The sequence below is a fragment of the Xenopus tropicalis genome, chromosome 4 (assembly GCF_000004195.4).
Source record: "Xenopus tropicalis strain Nigerian chromosome 4, UCB_Xtro_10.0, whole genome shotgun sequence".
NCBI lineage: Eukaryota > Metazoa > Chordata > Amphibia > Anura > Pipidae > Xenopus > Xenopus tropicalis.
Genome location: NC_030680.2, coordinates 118,014,349 through 118,036,426, shown reverse-complemented (window position 1 = coordinate 118,036,426; position 22,078 = coordinate 118,014,349). Strand labels below are relative to the sequence as shown.

Genomic DNA, 22,078 nt, shown 5'->3' with positions numbered 1-22,078 from the left:
TTTTGTACCGTATCAACATGAAACATTCTAAATATGAACACCAGGGGTCTACTGAACAGTTTGATGCCCTATATGCATAGATTTACCAAACTATGTGGGGTACAGGGGCACCCAAGTAAAAATAGTGCATATGAATTTTCACATAAGATGCTTCGGCTCATGCAGTTTTTGCACCCGGTATGTGTATTATGTGCCATACGACCACCTAACAGTAAGGAGACCCTAGAAAACCATATATTTTCCGAAAGTACACATTCTGACAAAACAAAAATGGGTAAATACATCTTTCTACTACAAACTACCAAACTACAAAGCTATGCTAAACAGAACGGTTTTTATGACATTTCTGAAAATTGTCACAAAGCTTGCATTTTACTCCATTATGTACCCCCACATTTTGTACCGTATCAACATAAAACATTCTAAATATGAACGCCAGGGGTCTACTGAACAGTTTGATGCCCTATATGCATAGATTTACCAAACTATGTGGGGTACAGGGGCACCCAAGTAAAAATAGTGCATATGAATTTTCACATAAGATGCTTCGGCTCATGCAGTTTTTGCACCCGGTATGTGTATTATGTGCCATACGACCACCTAACAGTAAGGAGACCCTAGAAAACCATATATTTTCCGAAAGTACACATTCTGACAAAACAAAAATGGGTAAATACATCTTTCTACTACAAACTACCAAACTACAAAGCTATGCTAAACAGAACGGTTTTTATGACATTTCTGAAAATTGTCACAAAGCTTGCATTTTACCCCATTATTTACCCCCACATTTTGTACCGTATCAACATAAAACATTCTAAATATGAACGCCAGGGGTCTACTGAACAGTTTGATGCCCTATATGCATAGATTTACCAAACTATGTGGGGTACAGGGGCACCCAAGTAAAAATAGTGCATATGAATTTTCACATAAGATGCTTCGGCTCATGCAGTTTTTGCACCCGGTATGTGTATTATGTGCCATACGACCACCTAACAGTAAGGAGACCCTAGAAAACCATATATTTTCCGAAAGTACACATTCTGACAAAACAAAAATGGGTAAATACATCTTTCTACTACAAACTACCAAACTACAAAGCTATGCTAAACAGAACGGTTTTTATGACATTTCTGAAAATTGTCACAAAGCTTTCATTTTACCCCATTATTTACCCCCACATTTTGTACCGTATCAACATAAAACATTCTAAATATGAACGCCAGGGGTCTACTGAACAGTTTGATGCCCTATATGCATAGATTTACCAAACTATGTGGGGTACAGGGGCACCCAAGTAAAAATAGTGCATATGAATTTTCACATAAGATGCTTCGGCTCATGCAGTTTTTGCACCCGGTATGTGTATTATGTGCCATACGACCACCTAACAGTAAGGAGACCCTAGAAAACCATATATTTTCCGAAAGTACACATTCTGACAAAACAAAAATGGGTAAATACATCTTTCTACTACAAACTACCAAACTACAAAGCTATGCTAAACAGAACGGTTTTTATGACATTTCTGAAAATTGTCACAAAGCTTGCATTTTACCCCATTATGTACCCCCACATTTTGTACCGTATCAACATAAAACATTCTAAATATGAACGCCAGGGGTCTACTGAACAGTTTGATGCCCTATATGCATAGATTTACCAAACTATGTGGGGTACAGGGGCACCCAAGTAAAAATAGTGCATATGAATTTTCACATAAGATGCTTCGGCTCATGCAGTTTTTGCACCCGGTATGTGTATTATGTGCCATACGACCACCTAACAGTAAGGAAACCCTAGAAAACCATATATTTTCCGAAAGTACACATTCTGACAAAACAAAAATGGGTAAATACATCTTTCTACTACAAACTACCAAACTACAAAGCTATGCTAAACAGAACGGTTTTTATGACATTTCTGAAAATTGTCACAAAGCTTGCATTTTACCCCATTATGTACCCCCACATTTAGTAACGTACCAACATAAAACACTCTAAGTATGAACGCCACTAGTCTACTGAACAGTTTGATGCCCTATATGAATAGATTTACCAAACTATGTGGGGTACAGAGGATGCCAAATTGAAATACAGCAGACAAAATGTCCATGTGCAAAGACAAGTAACAAAGAACAATGTAAAAAGCACTAAAATTGATAAAGATAAAAAAAAAATCACTAAAATCATTTTTTTTTTTTTGCCTAATAATATCTGCGGGCAGAATAACAGTTTGAGTATTTTGGCTAGGGCAAATAAGTTTTACAGACAAAGTCAAGCGAACAACAACTATGCATAACTGAAAATGCTATAAAATGGCTAAACATGCAGTAAAATACCCAAAAATCCACCAAAATCACAGAAAATGTAGTAGAAACACCAAAATAATACACAAAAGGTATTGCGCAGTGCGGTTAGCGAATACACTATCCGCAATGGCAATAAAACATTTTTTTCAGGCAAGAATAAAAACGATGCGATTAGAAAAAAAAAAATAATTACAAAATTACATAAGTGTGTAAGTGTGTGTGTACATGTGTGTAAAATGTGTTTTGTGTGCATGTGTGCGAGTGTGCAAGTAAGTGTGAGTTTTCTCTAAGTGCTGTAAGTGATAAATGTTTGAAAACCTCCCAAAAATGCATGTGTGTGTGTGTAAGTGTGAGTATAAGTGTGTATTAGTGTAATAAATGTGTGATTGTGTGTTTGTGTGTGTATTTGCCACTTACTTGGGGTCTAGGTGAGGATCTGCAGGAGAAACTCGATCTGGCCCAGCAACAGCATCAGCTCATGTGAGGGGGCGTGTCAGGAAGCAGGGGGGCCAGAGGGGGAAGCTGCAGAAGGGAGAGGAGCTGCCGGCAAAGCCACGTGGATGGCAGGTGAGTCCCATGGGGCCCCTGGGCAATCGCTACCCAGGGGCCACTCGTTCCCCACCTCTGACTATTGTCTGGAGGCTGGGGAACGAGTGGGGAGCGAAGGAATGGCTTGAAAAGCCGTTCCTCCGCTCCCAAAACCGGAAGTGCAGCAGGACGTAGAATCTACGTTCTGTGGCACTTTGGTCCTTTGATACACAGGACGTAGATTCTACGTCCTGTGGCACTAAAAAGGTTAAATACTTTTATTAGCATTAGAATTACGGAAAGACCCCTTATCCGGAAAACCCCAGGTCCCAAGCATTCTGGATAACGGGTCCCATACCCGTATCCGTTTAAGAACTGAATCAATTGACTATGGTAGTCAAAAATACTGTACCTTTATTCTTTAAAAGCACAAAAAAAGGATACGACCTTGCTCTATAAACGTGATGGCTGTCTTCAGGTTTTGTGCCATTCTCAGTTTGACCACGATGGTGGGAAGTCTTCTCCTGCATTTATAAAAGTGAGGTCAAGCGAAATCCTTATAAAAAGAGCAAAATAACTATTGGAAGTGAAGGACCTTCTAGCAACAGTGAAGTCAACCCATAAACCACATTTCCCAGTATAATATTTAAAGATAATTCTACATCAGCACCCAAATAACCTGTCAGAAAAGATTTAAAGATCACCAACTACAGAAAAAATAACAGGAGGCCAGTGTTGGTTTTAAAAATGCACTGGAAATATATTTGCTGGTAAATTTAGGCTTCCCAGATATTATGACCCACCCTGCTCAGTCACACCCTTTATTCAACCCCATAACAGCCCATGCCTAGAAAGTGCTGGAATGTTTGAAGCAACGGAAATATATGAAAGAAGGTCTTATAGTTAACCAATTTCCTTAAATTAGCAGGACTCCATATGTACGCTATTTTGATTGTGCTTATAACTTACTGGAATAGTTTGTTTACTGCATAATATTACACTGCTGGCAAATCCATGAATTCTCATCAAATCGTGAAAACTGAATTCTATGTACACAAATGTAATTAGCCAGACAGAGAGCTATTGTATGGAATTTAAATGACCAAAATGCATAATAATCTATAAAAATAAAATGCTTTCTTAAAGGCCTAGAAAGAGCAAAAGCAAAATACTACCTAATTCAAAAATCAACACTATGGCAAATGAAATGCACATCTTTGTTCTTTATAACCTAGATCACAAAGAGGCAATCCTGGGCAATCATTAGTACACCTATTTGTTGGTATTCGTTCTTTCTGCACTGTTCAATTAGCCAAGAATGCAACAGTGATTAGTATGTCAAGATCTTGATGAGACCACAACCAGGCTTTGAAAAACAATGGAGGAGGCAAAACGCAAATAAGCAGGTGGTTTTTTGGGTTTGGTCTCAATAGATTCCATTCTTAATTAATCACTTTGATGTTGCAAAGGCCAAAAACATATTACAAACTGCAAGAAGTAACGTAATTCCAACAAGTCTTCTAATAAACGCCTTTCCTAAAGATGGCAAGTTCTCACAGACAGTGGCCTCAGAATCATTTGATGTTACTATTTTGTTTTTGCTTGTTTGTCTAATTGTATTCTGCCCAAATCCACCTGATAGCACTCTATAATTTGCAGCAGCAGCTAAATATCCACTTTTTAACGGGAATCAAGTGGTTGGAATACGTGGCTAGAATCCACAAACTTTTAAGAAGCCATCAGAAAAAAATCATAAAAATCAATTTATGGGAGAAGTAAACAAACATTCAACTGCATATTTCAATTATGATCTTCACCAAAATTTGTATTTTAAAGCAACCCAAGTTTTGATACAACAGTGCAAAACAAAAAATGAATGTATATGTCCCTTAAGTAAGCTAGGACATGATGGAGTTTACCATGAGCATATATATGCTTCCAATGAAGTAGGTAAACATTTATCCTATCTATCCCTAATTATTGAGAATAACTTCAGACTAGAAGAGGGTGGACATTACTGTGTTGAGTTCATGGTAGCTTGAGGCATTCTGGGCAGTTTAGCTAAACATCCAGATTTGAATATTCCAACCAAGAATTCATACCATGATACTAACACAAACTTATTAAGTTTCTCTTTCTATACTAGACAATTTACAAATATGCATTATCTGTAACAACAAGTTCAATATCCCACCTCAGGCAACTGACTTACCTGCAAAATGAAGACGCAGAGACATTTTGGCAAAGCTGAAGATTCTGTTTAGTGGGTATCAGCCCCATGCAATATCTGAAGACAAAGAAAAGAAAATGGAATCTAAATTTTCTGAAATGAAGCAAAAAAAACAAAAAAAACCCACTAAAAATAACATTTAAAAAGTTTATTTCTTGTCTTTAAAAGAATAATAGAATAATAGTATTGATTTTTGCTGACTTCTTAGAGCCAGACATTGGCATCTAAAAAGTCTCAACAAAAGAAAAGACCACTACATGTCCTGTCCGATAAGAATGTTAATGCAGCTATACCCCTTAGTGAGTGCCTAAAGACATTTTCTCATTATGAACATTTTTTGCTCCATTCTGAGTATACTTTTACTACTTCTTTAAAACGGACATAGTGGTCCACCCAAGCAGCTAATTTAAGTAAGGACCCCCCTGCACTAGATTGCTTGTGATCGGACACTACACCAGATACTCTCTCTCACACAGTACTGACAGCGAGTCCAGACTGCTGGACTGTTGGTATAAACAAATAAAAGTTGAAGGGGCATGAAGAAGTGCTTAAGCCGATTTTACTATGTCCCTCCAACTCTTACCTCAACCTCAAATTGAGAGATTACTAGAGGGAGTTAGAAGTAGTCTTATTTAAGAAATAATTATGCAATAGGCTGAACAAATAATGTTAATCTGGAACCTAGAAAGAAAAATTCTCAGGTTCTAGTGACTGGGCAACAGATTTATTTTAATAGAAAACCCTTGTACAAGTTTGCTTGAAGGTGCATTGCTTTTACTTATGTGATTTTCTCATTTCTACTATAAAACAAAAAGGTATTAGTTTCCATGGACTGCCTAAAGTGTACAGATATTTTTAACTGGAGTTCAGGTAGCTATGAAATATCAGTTCTCTACAGACAGAATTTTTTGTAATGGAAAAGGACTGGGGAAGATCCTATCTTTCTATAAATTTTCTCTAGAATATATTGAAAAAGGTTAATGCATGTTAGAGTATATGAGAGATATTAGTAGTGGTTAGTCAGATGAGGTTACTTGTGTCAAAGACTCTAATGAAACAAGAACCTCCAGTGGTCACATAACCTTGGAAAATGGCATATACCCATAAGAGGCTACAATCTACATTTTGGTGCTTGAAGTGCAAGAATATTATGTTTATTTGCAGCTCCTTAGGTCTCTGCAAATGATTCATGAAACATGTCATGACAGAGCAGAATCCTAATTTTAAGCGTTTAACATTTTATAGCCTATTACAAATAAACCTTACCAGCATATACCTAACAGAAATAAATGATACCAGCATATACCTAACAGAAACTCAACTTCCAGATTACTATTCAACAAATTAGGCCACTGTCTGTATCAAGAATAACACTGTTGCCTAGGAAAAAAAACGTAATAAGCTTTGGCAGGATTTAAAACTAATCACTAATTAAAATGGAACAGACCTATATATTCCAGAGTGCTCGTCTAGAAAATAGTTCTTTGTTCAGGCCTCCTATTATATAATTCCTCTGAATTATAGCACAAATAAACTATTTTTATGATAACATTATTCAACCCCTAGCTCATAGCTCTTTCAATGTGCTCATTGTATCCCTCATATTTGAACAGCAATATTCTTGGATTCTCATCAGAGAGCCAATTTCAACAACATTCCCCTTAAACTTGGATTTGACCGTATGGAAAAATCTATGAAACCCACAAAATATCCTCCAGGTGTTCCTAATTTTCCATCTATCATGTGTTTCTTGCATCTGCAGTTTCAGACTTCTGATCTGAATTGAATCAGGCTTTTTAGCTTAGCGAGAGGGAAATGTGCACAAATTCTAATCACAATTAGAGTGATCATGAAAGTCACTTCAAGGTCACAGCTATTACCAAGAGGAATCCGTGTAACGTAACACTAGAGAGGAAAGTAGAAATATAGGACTGAAAGGTTAGCCGTTTCCTCAATTAAAGAAGACATATAGCATAACTGAAAATCTCCCCAATCTTGTAGGCAGCAATGAGTAATATATGGTGCTGGTTTTACTTTGGGCTAAAAATTATCATTATCTTTAAAAATGGCCCCTTTATTGGCAAACCTTATAGATCTACCACAGTTCCTGTCTGTGGTTGAAATGGGAAGTGGATGTGTCCTAACAGTCCCTACCAAAGCACAGTAGGAGAATAGCCAATCACAGCGCTGCAAAGACAGGCTTCACCTCCCTATCAGGTCAACCTAGTCGCTAATTGGTCCTATCCTACATTGCAATGTGCGGAGTGCCAGAGACTCCCTGTACAGCCTGGGGAAGTCTTCGGGGAGGACAGTGCATAGATATGTTATTATCTAAAGGTAGCCAACACACAAAACAAAAAAATACACTCTCAAACTGATTGTCCCATGGGCCAACTAAGAGCATACAAGGGGCTACAAATGGCAAATCTTCCTTTCATTGTTGCAGTCATTTGAGCTGCTACACCTTGTAATTTCCTCATTTGTTGATGCACTATGCACTGGCCAACATGTTTGTTAGCAAATAAAACTTAAATCTGTACAATCTTCAAACTGTTACAAAACACATCAGCTAACAGCATTTCTACAACAGAATCCTGCACTGAAATACTTTTTTGAAAAGAGCTAACACATTTTTTTTTATTATACAGCGAAACCTCAATTTTAAATCCCCTGATTTTAAGTTTTCCTGCATTTTGCACCATTTTTTCTGGTCCCCTGAAAAACTTAAAATTGGGGTTCTACTGTATTTAATTTTGAAATTTGACATTGGGCTAGACATATTCTTAGTTTGCCAGGTTCCTTCAGTCATGTCATTTGTGGTCACACTGTACTGTTGCGCTGCAAGCTGAAGTGATATCACCCCCCTCCTTTTCCACCCCAGCAGCAGAATGTAGCAAGATAACAGCACCCTTACATCTGTATTGCTAGAAATTTTCCCATGCCCCACCTAGGGATAGATATGAGAATAGCACTCAATAGAAAATCCAAGTCCAGCTCAGAGCAGTCATGACTCCTCCAGATACATTGAGTAGGAGAAACAATAGCTTATCTGAATGTAGTTCTAATGTGTAGTGCTGGCTGAAATGAGAATCAAAACTGTCCCTTAAAAAGAAACATTTTTACAGAAATCAGCCTTTACAAGATTAAACAGATAAAACAATTTACTAATTGCAGAAGACTCTGATAAGCAAAACACTATCTAGCATGAAGAAATAACTAAAGCCAGATATCTATTTAAGAGAGTATTGAAAGAAAAACATGGAAAGTAAAATATAAAATGACCGGTGATAAAAAAAATGGACGTGTGGATGAAGGGAAAAATCTGCAGATATTTCTGTATCATAACCCTTCATTTATTAAACATGGTGTCAAGTATGTAATGGCTTTGTCAGGCTTTGTTGTTTCACTTATCTTTATTGAATCCATAACATATTACTGAAGCAATAAAATGACATCACTACTCTACAGAAATATATTGTCTGCTTATATGAAACAAAATGCTTCCAGACTTACTGGTCAGCAGATGTTACAACAAGACAGCAGACTAAATCACAAAACTAATGGATATAATGAAATAAAGAGAGAAAAAAGTACAACTACATGGTAAGCTTCCCTTGAAATTTACTTACAGACAACAGTTCCAGTGCACTCTGTGTTGTCATCATTTGCTTCCTATTTGTGCACTATAATCATACAAATAAAGATATCTGCATTCCTTAGAACAGTAAACACATTTTTGGTCAGGTAGTTTGGCTGATATTGTAAATTGCCTGCCTAGGTGGAAATTCAGTCAGCTGATATCTCCTACATAAGGAGTGCTATGTGCAACATGGAAATGACAAGGGCCTACCATCCCTATTGTTTACTCATTGGACCAATTGGTGAAACTGAAGAATGTCCCTTGACCATCTACGTGTGGTCAAAGCACCTAATACTGTTGGCCATCTGGCCTGCAAAAACTGCCACAGGTTTCTGCATTTAGAGACTTTTTCATTTGGCTCCTGACCCCTGATCTTTGTCCTGATACACATGACCACCTAAATGACAAGATGAAATGCAAATGTCCCATTTTTCCGGAGACCACTGCCCAGAAATAAAGACATTCTGTTTTTTCTTGTCTCGTTCGTCTCCTCATCTAAAATCCAAACTGCTACAGTAAAAAGAAATAACAGCAAGCTTTAGTTTTTGAACAACAGCCAACACTTATGAAAGGTATTAATTTTACTATATTATAATTTGCTTATAAGGCTCCAACATGCAGAAACATGGCTAAAATTACCTTCTAATAATCGTTACATGTTTATATGGCACAAACAATTTAGGCAGCTCAGAGTGCATATTTGTGCCAGACACACCCACTGCCCAGTCTAGCTTTACCATCAGGCTATAAGCTAAAGCGACTTCCGATCTATAGCACAAAGCATAAAACAGACCTCTGTAGCACTGATGCAGTATGTAAATCTCAGGCTACACCTTTGGGCAAACTAGGGTTCCTGCATCAACCTTAGTGGCATCCTTGAGAGAAGTGCACCTCTTACCCCTGTGGCCTGACCGGAATGGCATCACCTCTGGCAAAATGTGAAGCGGAAACCAAACAAGACATAATCTGTAATTCACATCATACAAAACTATTCAGCAAAGCAATGGGAACATCAGATGTTATATAGTTTTCACTCTGGAATAAAACCAGAGCGGGTGACTCAGAGGCTGATGGATAAAATGTTTTACTCAGATTTATTATATTACAGTCTATAACAACACCTGCTTTCCACATTAGCTTGCTGTCTTCAGGTCTGCACAACTGGTTATTCTAGAAATGGAGGCTGTCTTGCCATTACACTAGTTTCAGGTGAAAAACAAAAGGGAAAAAACAGTTTTATTATTTATTCATTTTGTCTTAGTGTGCACAAGCAGGGTCCAAATGGCCATTCAAATACAATTACAGTAACCAGTGACTTAGAAAACGTAGAAAATAGCAAAAGTTTAAAGCCATTATTGGCTATAAATTTAATTCAAAATAGTTTGTCACATGCCCAGGCTGTGTGCAACCATTTACACTATTACACTATTTTGACAAGGCAGTTGGACTGCCAAAGGGCAGGAAGAGTATGGCGCACACACAGGGAGCATAGGGCAGGCAGAGTATGGCACACACACAGGGAGCATAGGGCAGGCGGAGTATGGCACACACAGGCAGCATAGGACAGGCAGAGTATGGCACACGCAGGCAGCATAGGACAGGCAGAGTATGGCACACGCAGGCAGCATAGGACAGGCAGAGTATGGCACACGCAGGCAGCATAGGACAGGCAGAGTATGGCACACGCAGGCAGCATAGGACAGGCAGAGTATGGCACACGCAGGCAGCATAGGACAGGCAGAGTATGGCACACGCAGGCAGCATAGGACAGGCAGAGTATGGCACACGCAGGCAGCATAGGACAGGCAGAGTATGGCACACGCAGGCAGCATAGGACAGGCAGAGTATGGCACACGCAGGCACATAGGACAGGCAGGTTGGCACGCAGGCATAGGACAGGCAGTGGCACACAGGCCAGGACAGGGAGTATGGCACACGCAGGCAGCATAGGACAGGCAGAGTATGGCACACGCAGGCAGCATAGGACAGGCAGAGTATGGCACACGCAGGCAGCATAGGACAGGCAGAGTATGGCACACGCAGGCAGCAATAGGACAGGCAGAGTATGGCACACGCAGGCAGCATAGGACAGGCAGAGTATGGCACAACGCAGGCAGCATAGGACAGGCAGAGTATGGCACACGCAGGCAGCATAGGACAGGCAGAGTATGGCACACGCAGGCAGCATAGGACAGGCAGAGTATGGCACACCGCAGGCAGCATAGGACAGGCAGAGTATGGCACACGCAGGCAGCATAGGACAGGCAGAGTATGGCACACGCAGGCAGCATAGGACAGGCAGAGTATGGCACACGCAGGCAGCATAGGACAGGCAGAGTATGGCACACGCAGGCAGCATAGGACAGGCAGAGTATGGCACACGCAGGCAGCATAGGACAGGCAGAGTATGGCACACGCAGGCAGCATAGGACAGGCAGAGTATGGCACACGCAGGCAGCATAGGACAGGCAGAGTATGGCACACGCAGGCAGCATAGGACAGGCAGAGTATGGCACACGCAGGCAGCATAGGACAGGCAGAGTATGGCACACGCAGGCAGCATAGGACAGGCAGAGTATGGCACACGCAGGCAGCATAGACAGGCAGAGTATGCACACGCAGGCAGCATAGGACAGGCAGAGTATGGCACACGCAGGCAGCATAGGACAGGCAGAGTATGGCACACGCAGGCAGCATAGGACAGGCAGAGTATGGCACACGCAGGCAGCATAGGACAGGCAGAGTATGGCACACGCAGGCAGCATAGGACAGGCAGAGTATGGCACACGCAGGCAGCATAGGGCACACGCAGAGTATGGCACACGCAGGCAGCATAGGGCACACGCAGGCAGCATAGGGCACACGCAGGCAGCATAGGGCACACGCAGGGAGCATAGGGCACACGCAGGGAGCATAGGGCACACGCAGGGAGCATAGGGCACACGCAGGGAGCATAGGGCACACGCAGGGAGCATAGGGCACACGCAGGGAGCATAGGGCACACGCAGGGAGCATAGGGCACACGCAGGGAGCATAGGGCACACGCAGGGAGCATAGGGCACACGCAGGGAGCATAGGGCACACGCAGGGAGCATAGGGCACACGCAGGGAGCATAGGGCACACGCAGGGAGCATAGGGCACACGCAGGGAGCATAGGGCACACGCAGGGAGCATAGGGCACACGCAGGGAGCATAGGGCACACGCAGGGAGCATAGGGCACACGCAGGGAGCATAGGGCACACGCAGGGAGCATAGGGCACACGCAGGGAGCATAGGCACACGCAGGGAGCATAGGGCACACGCAGGGAGCATAGGGCACACGCAGGGAGCATAGGGCACACGCAGGGAGCATAGGGCACACGCAGGGAGCATAGGGCAGGCAGAGTATGGCAGCATAGGGCAGGCAGAGTATGGCAGCATAGGGCAGGCAGAGTATGGCAGCATAGGGCAGGCAGAGTATGGCAGCATAGGGCAGGCAGAGTATGGCAGCATAGGGCAGGCAGAGTATGGCAGCATAGGGCAGGCAGAGTATGGCAGCATAGGGCAGGCAGAGTATGGCAGCATAGGGCAGGCAGAGTATGGCAGCATAGGGCAGGCAGAGTATGGCAGCATAGGGCAGGCAGAGTATGGCAGCATAGGGCAGGCAGAGTATGGCAGCATAGGGCAGGCAGAGCATGGCAGCATAGGGCAGGCAGAGCATGGCAGCATAGGGCAGGCAGAGCATGGCAGCATAGGGCAGGCAGAGTATAGCAGCATAGGGCAGGCAGAGTATAGCAGCATAGGGCAGGCAGAGTATGGCAGGCAGAGTATGGCAGCATAGGGCAGGCAGAGTATGGCAGCATAGGGCAGGCAGAGTATGGCAGCATAGGGCAGGCAGAGTATGGCAGCATAGGGCAGGCAGAGTATGGCAGCATAGGGCAGGCAGAGTATGGCAGCATAGGGCAGGCAGAGTATGGCAGCATAGGGCAGGCAGAGTATGGCAGCATAGGGCAGGCAGAGTATGGCAGCATAGGGCAGGCGGAGTATGGCAGCATAGGGCAGGCGGAGTACGGCACCCAGGCAGCATAGGGCAGGAGTATGGCAAACACAAGCAGCATAGGGCAGGCAAAGTATGGCACACACAAGCAGCATAGGGCAGGCAGAGCATGGCACACACTGGCGGCATAGGGCAGGCAGAGAATGGCACACACAGGCGGCATAGGGCAGGCAGAGAATGGCACACACAGGCGGCATAGGGCAGGCAGAGAATGGCACACACAGGCGGCATAGGGCAGGCAGAGAATGGCACACACAGGCGGCATAGGGCAGGCAGAGCATGGCACACACAGCCAGCATAGGGCAGGCAGAGCATGGCACACACAGGCAGAGTGTGGCACACACAGGCAGCATAGGGCAGGCAGAGTGTGGCACACAGGCAGCATAGGGCAGGCACAGTGTGGCACACACTGGCAGGGCAGGGAGAATAAGGCATCTACAGGCAGGGAAGAGCAGAGCAGGCAGACTAGTGAAAATGACAGGGAAACCTATCATGACTATGCAGGTAACTGATCATGATCACTCCAAAATGAGTGAGCACGCGGTGAGCGGGCCATGTTATTTAGCAAGCATGTGCATAATGATTGAGACTCCCTGCTTGCTCACTATGAACCTGTATGTGATGTAGGAGCAGTGGAGGTGACTCACCCGCCTACATCACACGTGCATAATGAGCGAGTTGTGGCACCTCTGGTGGGGAAAGCAAATTTAGGGTGATAGGTGCCCTTTTAAAGTGTAAACAATGCATGGTCTTAAAAATATATACAGTGGACTACAACCTGAATCTGACGTGTCAACAATGCAGGGGCCAGTTAATCTCAGTACTGATACCATTTAAAGCTTACACAAAGGTAAGAATCACAGCAGTCAGACAGGTGGGGGGAGCCGGCCGTCAGTTGGGCAGCATTGCACTAAAGTATATTAGCCTACTCCCCTATGCTAGGGAAGCCTGACTCCATACCCAATGCTACAAATTTTGCTTCAGGGCTTGTGCTGAACATATTCTTTGCCTACTGTTATTTCTTGAGATACACAATGTAATCAGGGAAATTTAAGCTACTCCATGTTTGGTCCTTGCGAGGTAGATAATTAGATTACCAGTGCACAGATAAACCCCCTGCATAATGGACTCCTTTTAACAAAACAGTCACAACAGAGGGTGAAGGGAAGGGGGGTTGTTTACTGGTAATATAGTTTCAGTTTTTGCAGTTTTTTCCATTTGTTTTGCTGTTATAAAAACTGTACATTTCACACCCAGAACCATGATGTTTAACATGAACTGGGACATAAGAGGGAATTTCATGAATTTATTGCTGTACTTTCCAGAAAACTATGTATTCCTTCCCATTTGCAGTTTTCAGTTTCGAGGGCAAGTTATAAGGCAAGCATTAGTCACACAGACAAAGGGTATGAAAGTTGGCCTCCCACTTTTATAATGCATCTGACTGCTGTGATCATAGCAGTGTTATTTACAAGCTTTCATTTTAGGTGCATCGATATCAAGTTGGTGGAACTTTAAAGCTGACAGCAGATGAATGAAAGTGAACCTGGACTAACAGACTAAATGAAGAAATAGTTGTTCTCTAGTTAAACAAGACTAATAGACTAAATAAAGAAACAGTTTACTCTAGTCAGCTGTACATACAGGTATGGGACCTGTTATCCAAAATATTCAGGACCTCGAGATTTCCAGATAAGGGATCTTTCCGTTATTTGGCACTCCATAGCTTTATTCTACCTATTTAAAACAGTATATATGTAAAAGTATAACAGTAAGCTGAGCAGCTTATTTCCAGTTTATAGCAGGCACTTGCCAAGTCCTATAGCTAAACATAAAGGAAAAAAGCAGGCTGTGGTCTGTGGTGGTCAACATACTGACAGCTAGGGGCAGTCTGACACATACCTGCACATGAAGCACACATAAAAGGAATGTAATTTATTTTCAAGAAAGTGATAGCTATAGGTTTTGCTGCTGCTACCATTACATGCTGCAGTCTAGAAATATAACAATCTGTAATTAAAAAATAAATACAAATGGGAACAAAAGAATTATTAGTTACAGCTTTGGCATCATGTACAGAGATCTAGTAAATGATGTCTTAGCTTGAATATAATTCATTCTTGCTCTCAACACCAGAATGTGAGCAGATATTTATTTGCATAAATTGTGTAAAATTTGTTTTTGTTGACCATAAGGCTCATGACAACAAATATGGTGCTTTGGTATAGTTACGGCTGCTGTATTTTAAGAATATTTTGTGTTTGTACTGACATCATTTTTTCATTTAACAGACAAACTTTTATCTTCAAAGTAATAGAAGCTTCTTTCTTCAAAATGCTTGGAAGTAATAGACTATAACAACCAAGCATTGATTCTCTAACTTTATTCTAGTAAATGAGTCAGATAAAAACAATACTTCCCTACACATACAAAATCATTTTTGGCCACCATTTAAATAAATAAGTGCTTAGACTATAAGCTTTATGGGCCAGGAGTCTCCCTCTTCTTGTTAGCTCTTAATCTTTAATGTAACTGTACTTTGTATTTAGTTATATTTATTATTGTTTTCACCCATGTGTTCTATTAATTTATTGTCCTGTTGTACAGTGCCAAGAACAGAAGCAGCACTAAATAAATAAAAACATACACAAGAAATGTTAGTTGAACAAGTATGAGACCTGTTATCCAGAATGCTTAGGACCTGGGATTTACCGCACATTCATCAAAGTACGCCTTGTCCGAATACACAAAAAAAATTTAATTTTTTTTTTTTTTAAAGGTTACAACTTGTGTGTTTTCTGCGACTTTTTCGTACATTTGCGTGACTTTTTCGTTCTTTGGTACAAAAAGGACAACAAAATCGTATTGTCGCGCCGAGTACGAAAGTTTTGGATTCATTCAAGCTTCAGTATCGTGACTTTCCTTGGGCCAGGTTGGAGCTGCAGAGTGCCACTGAGTCCTATTGAGGCTTCCAAAATCATGCACAGAAGGATCAAAGTCAGAAAGGTTTTCCTGCATTTTACGATCGTTCAGATACGAAAAAAGATCTTACTTTTAGGCCACTATACAATACGATACGGTTTTTTTCGTATTTTCAAATACAAATTTTTCGTACAATGCAAAAAAAACCTATTTGATAATTTTTTTGTATCGTGCTTTTTAAAAGGTACGAAAATCTGCCCCTAGGTCTACTAAAAAAAATGTAAATATTAATTAAACCCATAGGATTGTTTTACTTCCAATAAGGATTAATTATATCTTAGTATGATAAAGTACAAGGATCTTTTTATTATAACAGAAAAACAGGAAATCATTTTTAAAATTTTTAATTATTAGTTTAAAATAGGGTCTATGGGAAATGGCCTGTTAAGAAAGAGGCATTTTTACCGTTACCATGGTTATGTATAATACAAATCAATTAGGAGACCTAAAGGATTTTAATTTGCACTAAAACCAAACTGTGGAATGTGTTTCCTGAGGGGAAGAGCCAAGCAACATGTCCAACCTTGACACAAAGGTGATTCAGTGAGAGGCACAATAAGCTTCTAATGGACTGATAACCAGAGGCCTCTTTTATGACTGCTTGAAGCAGAGAACAATGACACAGATTATCAAGAGTTATTAGAAATGCTCCACAAAGTTATATGTTTTAAAGTCAAAACAGGATATCAGTTTAAAAGGGATGTAAACCTAAATATCTAATTTTGTATGAATTTTTTCAGTGATTTTAAATGTATTTGTTAATGTAATTACAATTTAAAACTTTCTACCTCATCATTATTTATTCCTAAATTGTTATGAAAACCAAGCTCAAGCTACAAATCCATTAGATGACTGAAACAATTATTTTATCTCAGAGTGTGTTTTGTAAGTTTGAATGGAAAGTTAGTTTTTTTTTTAAATTACATTTTTAGCATGTTGCAAATTAAAGTACCCTAAGCAATTTTCCAGTCTTTATTTCTATTGATTTTTTTATTCTCTCCTTTTCTACCCTACCTCCTCCAAAACATAGGGGTCAGTTATCACCATAATCTTTCCTTGCCAGTATCCTTCTACTCCAGTTATATTAATACAGGTATGGGATCCCTTATCCGGAAACCCATTATCCAGAATGTTCCAAATTACAGAAAGGCCATCTGCCATAGACTCCATTATAAGCATATAAATACATTTTTTTAAAATGATTTCCTTTCTCTCTAATAATAAAACAGAACCTTGTACTTGATCCCAACTAAGTTAGAATTAACCCTCATTGGAGGCAAAACAAGCCTATTGGGTTTATTTAATATTTAAATAATTTTTAGCAGACTTAAGTTATGGAGATCCAAATTACAAAAAGATACTTTATCCGGAAAACCCCAGGTCCCAAGCATTCTGGATAACAGGTCCCATACCTGTACTGTATTAAAACAATAAAAATATTTTTCTAGTGGGCAGCTTCTCAGTAAGTAAAGAGAGGTTATCAGCAAGTACGTGTTTAAGGCCCAAGTCAATGCCTATGTACAGGACCTGAAAAAACTGTAAAATCAATGAAAATCAGAAGAAAAGGTATTATGTATTATATATTGGTGTAATATGAGGTAACACTTAAAATCAGAGGATGCAAAATTGAGGCTTCACTATAATTAGAAAAGTGACCCATCTAGGTAAGATTTACCATTAAAAACATATATTGCTTCCCACCCCCGCCACCCATATAAGTATTTGATTTTTTACATAATTAACAACTTGAAGTATTCTAAAATACCTAAGTTTGCTTATTAAATACAAAGGATCCAGTTTTATTTTTAGAGTTCATGGCCTTAGGTAGTATGTCATGTGTTTTTGAAGGAATTATATATAATATATATGTCATATTATACATGGAAGCGACTCACGAATACAAGTCAACAAAGTTTTGAATGGAATTCTAAGTATCTGCTAGCAAAATGCCTAATACAATATTGCCCAAGAACAGAAGCTCTGATGCTATGTCCATATATACACATAAACAAAATATAATATATGTGCACATAATAATAATTAACACATCCTTGTGCAATTTAGAGATTTTCCCATGGCATACTTTGTTTGTGAATGCCAATCCATTCTCGGAGATGACATTTTCATTGGAATGGCCGTATCATGTGTCCTAATCGTGTCCAATTTCCCACGATAAAATAGGGATGTGATTATGTAGGGTAGGACAAGCTTCTGTACAGAAAAGAGTTTTAATGAGTATCCAGACAAGCACCTGAGTTACGATGATCATAAATTAGAAGGTTAGCACAGTGAGTGGGCAGCGCTATTGGCCTTAGGAGATGACATTATAAATCCCTACTGTTTGCTCTGCTAACAGCTGCATATAACAGAAATAAACAGTATGAGGACTGACAGGAATTCGTAGGCTATATCTTATCTTTCTGGAAAGAGGAACAAGTCATCTGGAGTTCATTACCTACATGATCAACAATAGTTATAACCATTTCTAATCGCCTCACTAGGACAGTATAAGCAAGTGGCTATGTACATTTTCAAAGATGAATCAGATGCAAGGTGCCTAGATTTCCACAGTATACTCTATATGCTCACTGCCACCTGCCAAGTATAATACCTCTCTCTGTGTCAACTCTTGATCTTGCACATTTCCACACCTGGTGTCTTATACCATCTTCTCCTTTAAGATTGTAAGCTCTATTGATTAGGCCCTCTTCTCCTCCTGCATTGGTCCTAATGCTGAATTTTGACAACCGTCTATCTGCTATACAAAGAACAAGCTGCCATACATGATAACATTCTAGAATTGGCTCCCAAAACAGACAGAAAGTAACACTGTGTAATTTAGATATTGTATACTAAAGATGATGCACCATGTTGTAGAAACAGACACCAAAGTACTTTCGCAGTGACCCTCTAACAAATGCCAGATAAGGGAACTCTTACACCCAAGCCATACCTACCATCAGGTTGTGTTCCCAAAGAGTTGTGTTGGCCAGTATTGCAACACACAAACCAAAAAAAAGTTCAATGCACAATCCGAATAAATGTCTTAATTATTTAATTATCTTTTGTTTAATTATGTCTTGCCTGTCCTTGAGTGAAGTCTGTCCTTAATAAGAATAAACAATTCCAATTACAACATGTTTTTCAAAAAGAGAGAACATCAAATAAGAGGTAAAACCATGTGGAAGTTTGGCTTATCTTCCTACAGAATACAAGTTTATGGGGGGCACACCAAGAATAAAGGTGAACTAAAACTTAATATTTGAAGATGGCTTTCCCACCCTTGCACATTTTCCTTACCCGTTTTGAAAAAGTGCTGTATTTTTGACCTAGAGCAGCAAGCCAAATACAGATCTGACTGCCCAAGGAGCAACAGAGGTGGGGCTGCTTATTATACCTTATAGGTGCTTACGGTCATCCGACTGCCTAAATCATTCTGTAGGCATTTGGCCTGCATAAAAAAGTGGTCAATACACTCCAAACCGTTGTTCAAGAGCTAAATGCAAGTGCAAATTCAAAATATGTATGGTTCAAAATCTATACTTCATATACCTATTTAATAAAAATGACGCGACAAGATGTAGAGTGCTGGCAGCACCCACACAATGGAAAATAAATACCTATAAATGTATATAAAGGATATATTTAAATTTGCAGCCTATCCATTGGGGCTAATAAAACTTCATTTCATACTTACAGTTTCTCTAGGAGCTTTGCAGTACTTTGGACACGAAATTTATCTTTTTCATCCAGGTCTCTAATTTTTTGGGCAAGTTCTCGGATATTTCTACTGAGTTTGTTGTACCTACAGGACAAATGAATAGCAAGAATAAGTGAACTATTAGACCCCTATAGCCAACACAAAATAGGCACTGCAATAAAGGAAATATAAAGGAACAGTTATGAGCATGTTTCTTTGTTAAAGTTTGATGCAAACCTTGTTCATAAATAAACATGGTGACATTGCATAGAAATGCATACAGAAGACAACACTCTTTTAAGCATTCATGCATTATTTGATTACTAATCAAGCTTGCAGCAAGTACATTTCATATAAACCCACTATTTAAGGGATGAGGTTAACACTTCTAGTCTCTTGCCTGAAAAGTACTACATGCTCTTGATATTTTCCATCATCTAAGATCTCATTAGCACAAAATACTGGAATATGGTTTCTGATAGGATAAAACTTGGAAAGCAAGGTTAGGGTTAGAAGGGCCAAAAGGTCCTCTAAATAAAGAAATGTGGAGAAATGTCTTCTGAAAACAGAAGGTGTTCACATGCCTCACCTCAAGCTATACACGTAGCATTGCTCAAACTGTCAAAAAAGTGTGCATATCAATATGTTGAAAGAATGGCAAGTGCCATTCTGCTGGGCAGTGTGTATTAAATACCAACTTGCCCCATGCTATAGCCCTAAAGCCTAATGACACAAAGGACATTTACTGGGCTTTTGGCATCAAGCATTATTTTTACTGGTCAAGTGGCAAACCTACTTGTGGAAGCAAATGAATAATAGGGATCATGCATCATATAAGGCAGTGGTCCCCAACCAGTAGCTCAAGAACAACATGTTGCTCACCAACCCTTGATTGAAGAAGCTCCCAGGGCCTTAAAGGAGGTTCTTATTTTTTTTAACTCAAGGCTTGGAGTAAGTTTTGGTCTCCATAAAATCCACCTGTAGGCTGCCAGTTCACATAGGAGCAACCAAATAACCAATCACAGCCCTTATTTGGTATGCCCAGGTAAATTTGTCATGCTTGGGTTTCACTTTTTACACCTGAATGTGGCTCACAGGTAACAATGTTGGGGACCCCTGATATAAGATATTAAGTAATGTAAACACATGTCACACAACAGTATGCATCTGGGACCACTGAGATTTCAGTGAAAGTCAACATTTTCAGCCTCTGTAAGCAATGCAATATACCACTGTACAGCAACAGAATTAATCACCCCATCAATATATTTCATCAGCAGTGTTTCAATCTAAGGCACCATCACACTGATATTACTATATAAATATGTTACTATTAGAAAAATAAGGAACCCTTCTAATACAAAAAGCAATTTTCTATCCTTGAAGGATCTTCAATCTATTCTTGTATTTAAACACTGATTGCCATTAGACCAGCCTTGCTAATTACATTTTAAAAAGTGTCTCTGATTTGTCATGTGTTTCGGTCAGCATGTTTAATAAACATAACAAGACTGAGTTCAGCTGTTAACAAGAGCCTCTGCGTTCCCGGAAGTAGGCCATATTGTTGTCATGGTGAAAGTGTCATGGCTGCGCCCGTTTCACACGTGTACGAGAGGTATTTATACACTCTAATCGCCATTCTGTAAACAACATATCGGAATGAAACATAGCTGTAATGATTTCGCTTTGACATAGTTAGGCGACACTTACTTAGTATAGTCTTCTCGCTTATCCAAATGGTATTTTCGCAGCACTTTGACTTCATGGATGTTATTATCCACCTCCCAGTTAATAAAGTCTACCTTTTTCAGCAGCTTCTGCTCGTGATACTTTAACTTGCGAACCATTTCGCGTGAGTTACAAAGGCGAAGGAGAGAAGCAGGGCGGAAAGATACGTTTATGCTGCGGGCCCGGGGTACCGCTTGTTCCCCTCTGTGAGGCAGAAGCAGGGATCGGTACCGGAAAGCTCTGTGAGGTCACGGGTAGAGGGCGGGGCCTCCTTGGACAGCTGAGCGCATGCGTATTGCTGAGGCTTGATGGAGTTACTGTATACGCTGTACCATATCTCATACCGTTACTATTTCCCAGCTGTTAATGACAAGGGGTGGTTAATATCTTTCAACATCATTTCCAAGTACACTGTTGTAATATATGTACTGTTTTGAGCACCTAACAGTATATGACAAACCTAGACGTGCATGCTAAATTTTTTACAGATTTTAACTATATAACTGCATTTATTGCCACATTTTCAGTGACTACAGATGATAGAGTGAAACTATCAGTAAACAGATACTATGAACTAACAATGACTGGTCATAGTGCTGCTGCCCTACAAGCATATAAATAAATATGTGGCAATATACTGAAACACTTTTATTGTTATTAATACTTATTTATATAGCACCAGCATATTCTGCATTGCTGTATAATAGAAGGGCAGGATCAGACTGGAAAAAAACCCAGTGAGCCCTGCTAACCCAGACCCCCTATTGCAGCAAGGTTGCTATGAGGTATACCTGCATAGTGGGGGGGGGGGTTTGGGAGGATGGCAGGGGCCCCTAGAGGGAGTGGTGGGCCCCTGAAGTGGCAGCCCTGGTGGGCCCTGCACATTCCAGTTTGGCCCTGTGGAAGGGTGTGCATACA

General features: G+C 40.4%; 1 protein-coding gene across 1 annotated transcript in view; it reads right to left on the bottom strand.

The window, feature by feature from the left end:
• Positions 1–21,443, bottom strand: part of imp3 (IMP3, U3 small nucleolar ribonucleoprotein) — a 62,247-nt gene extending 40,804 nt beyond the window's left edge. Inside the window, 4 exon segments of the mRNA NM_001004848.1 lie at positions 3,287–3,366; positions 5,055–5,129; positions 19,430–19,537; positions 21,143–21,443. Of these exon segments, the coding sequence (NP_001004848.1) occupies positions 3,287–3,366; positions 5,055–5,129; positions 19,430–19,537; positions 21,143–21,279 (400 nt within the window). The 5' untranslated portion in view covers positions 21,280–21,443.
• Positions 21,444–22,078: the final 635 nt, after the last annotated feature.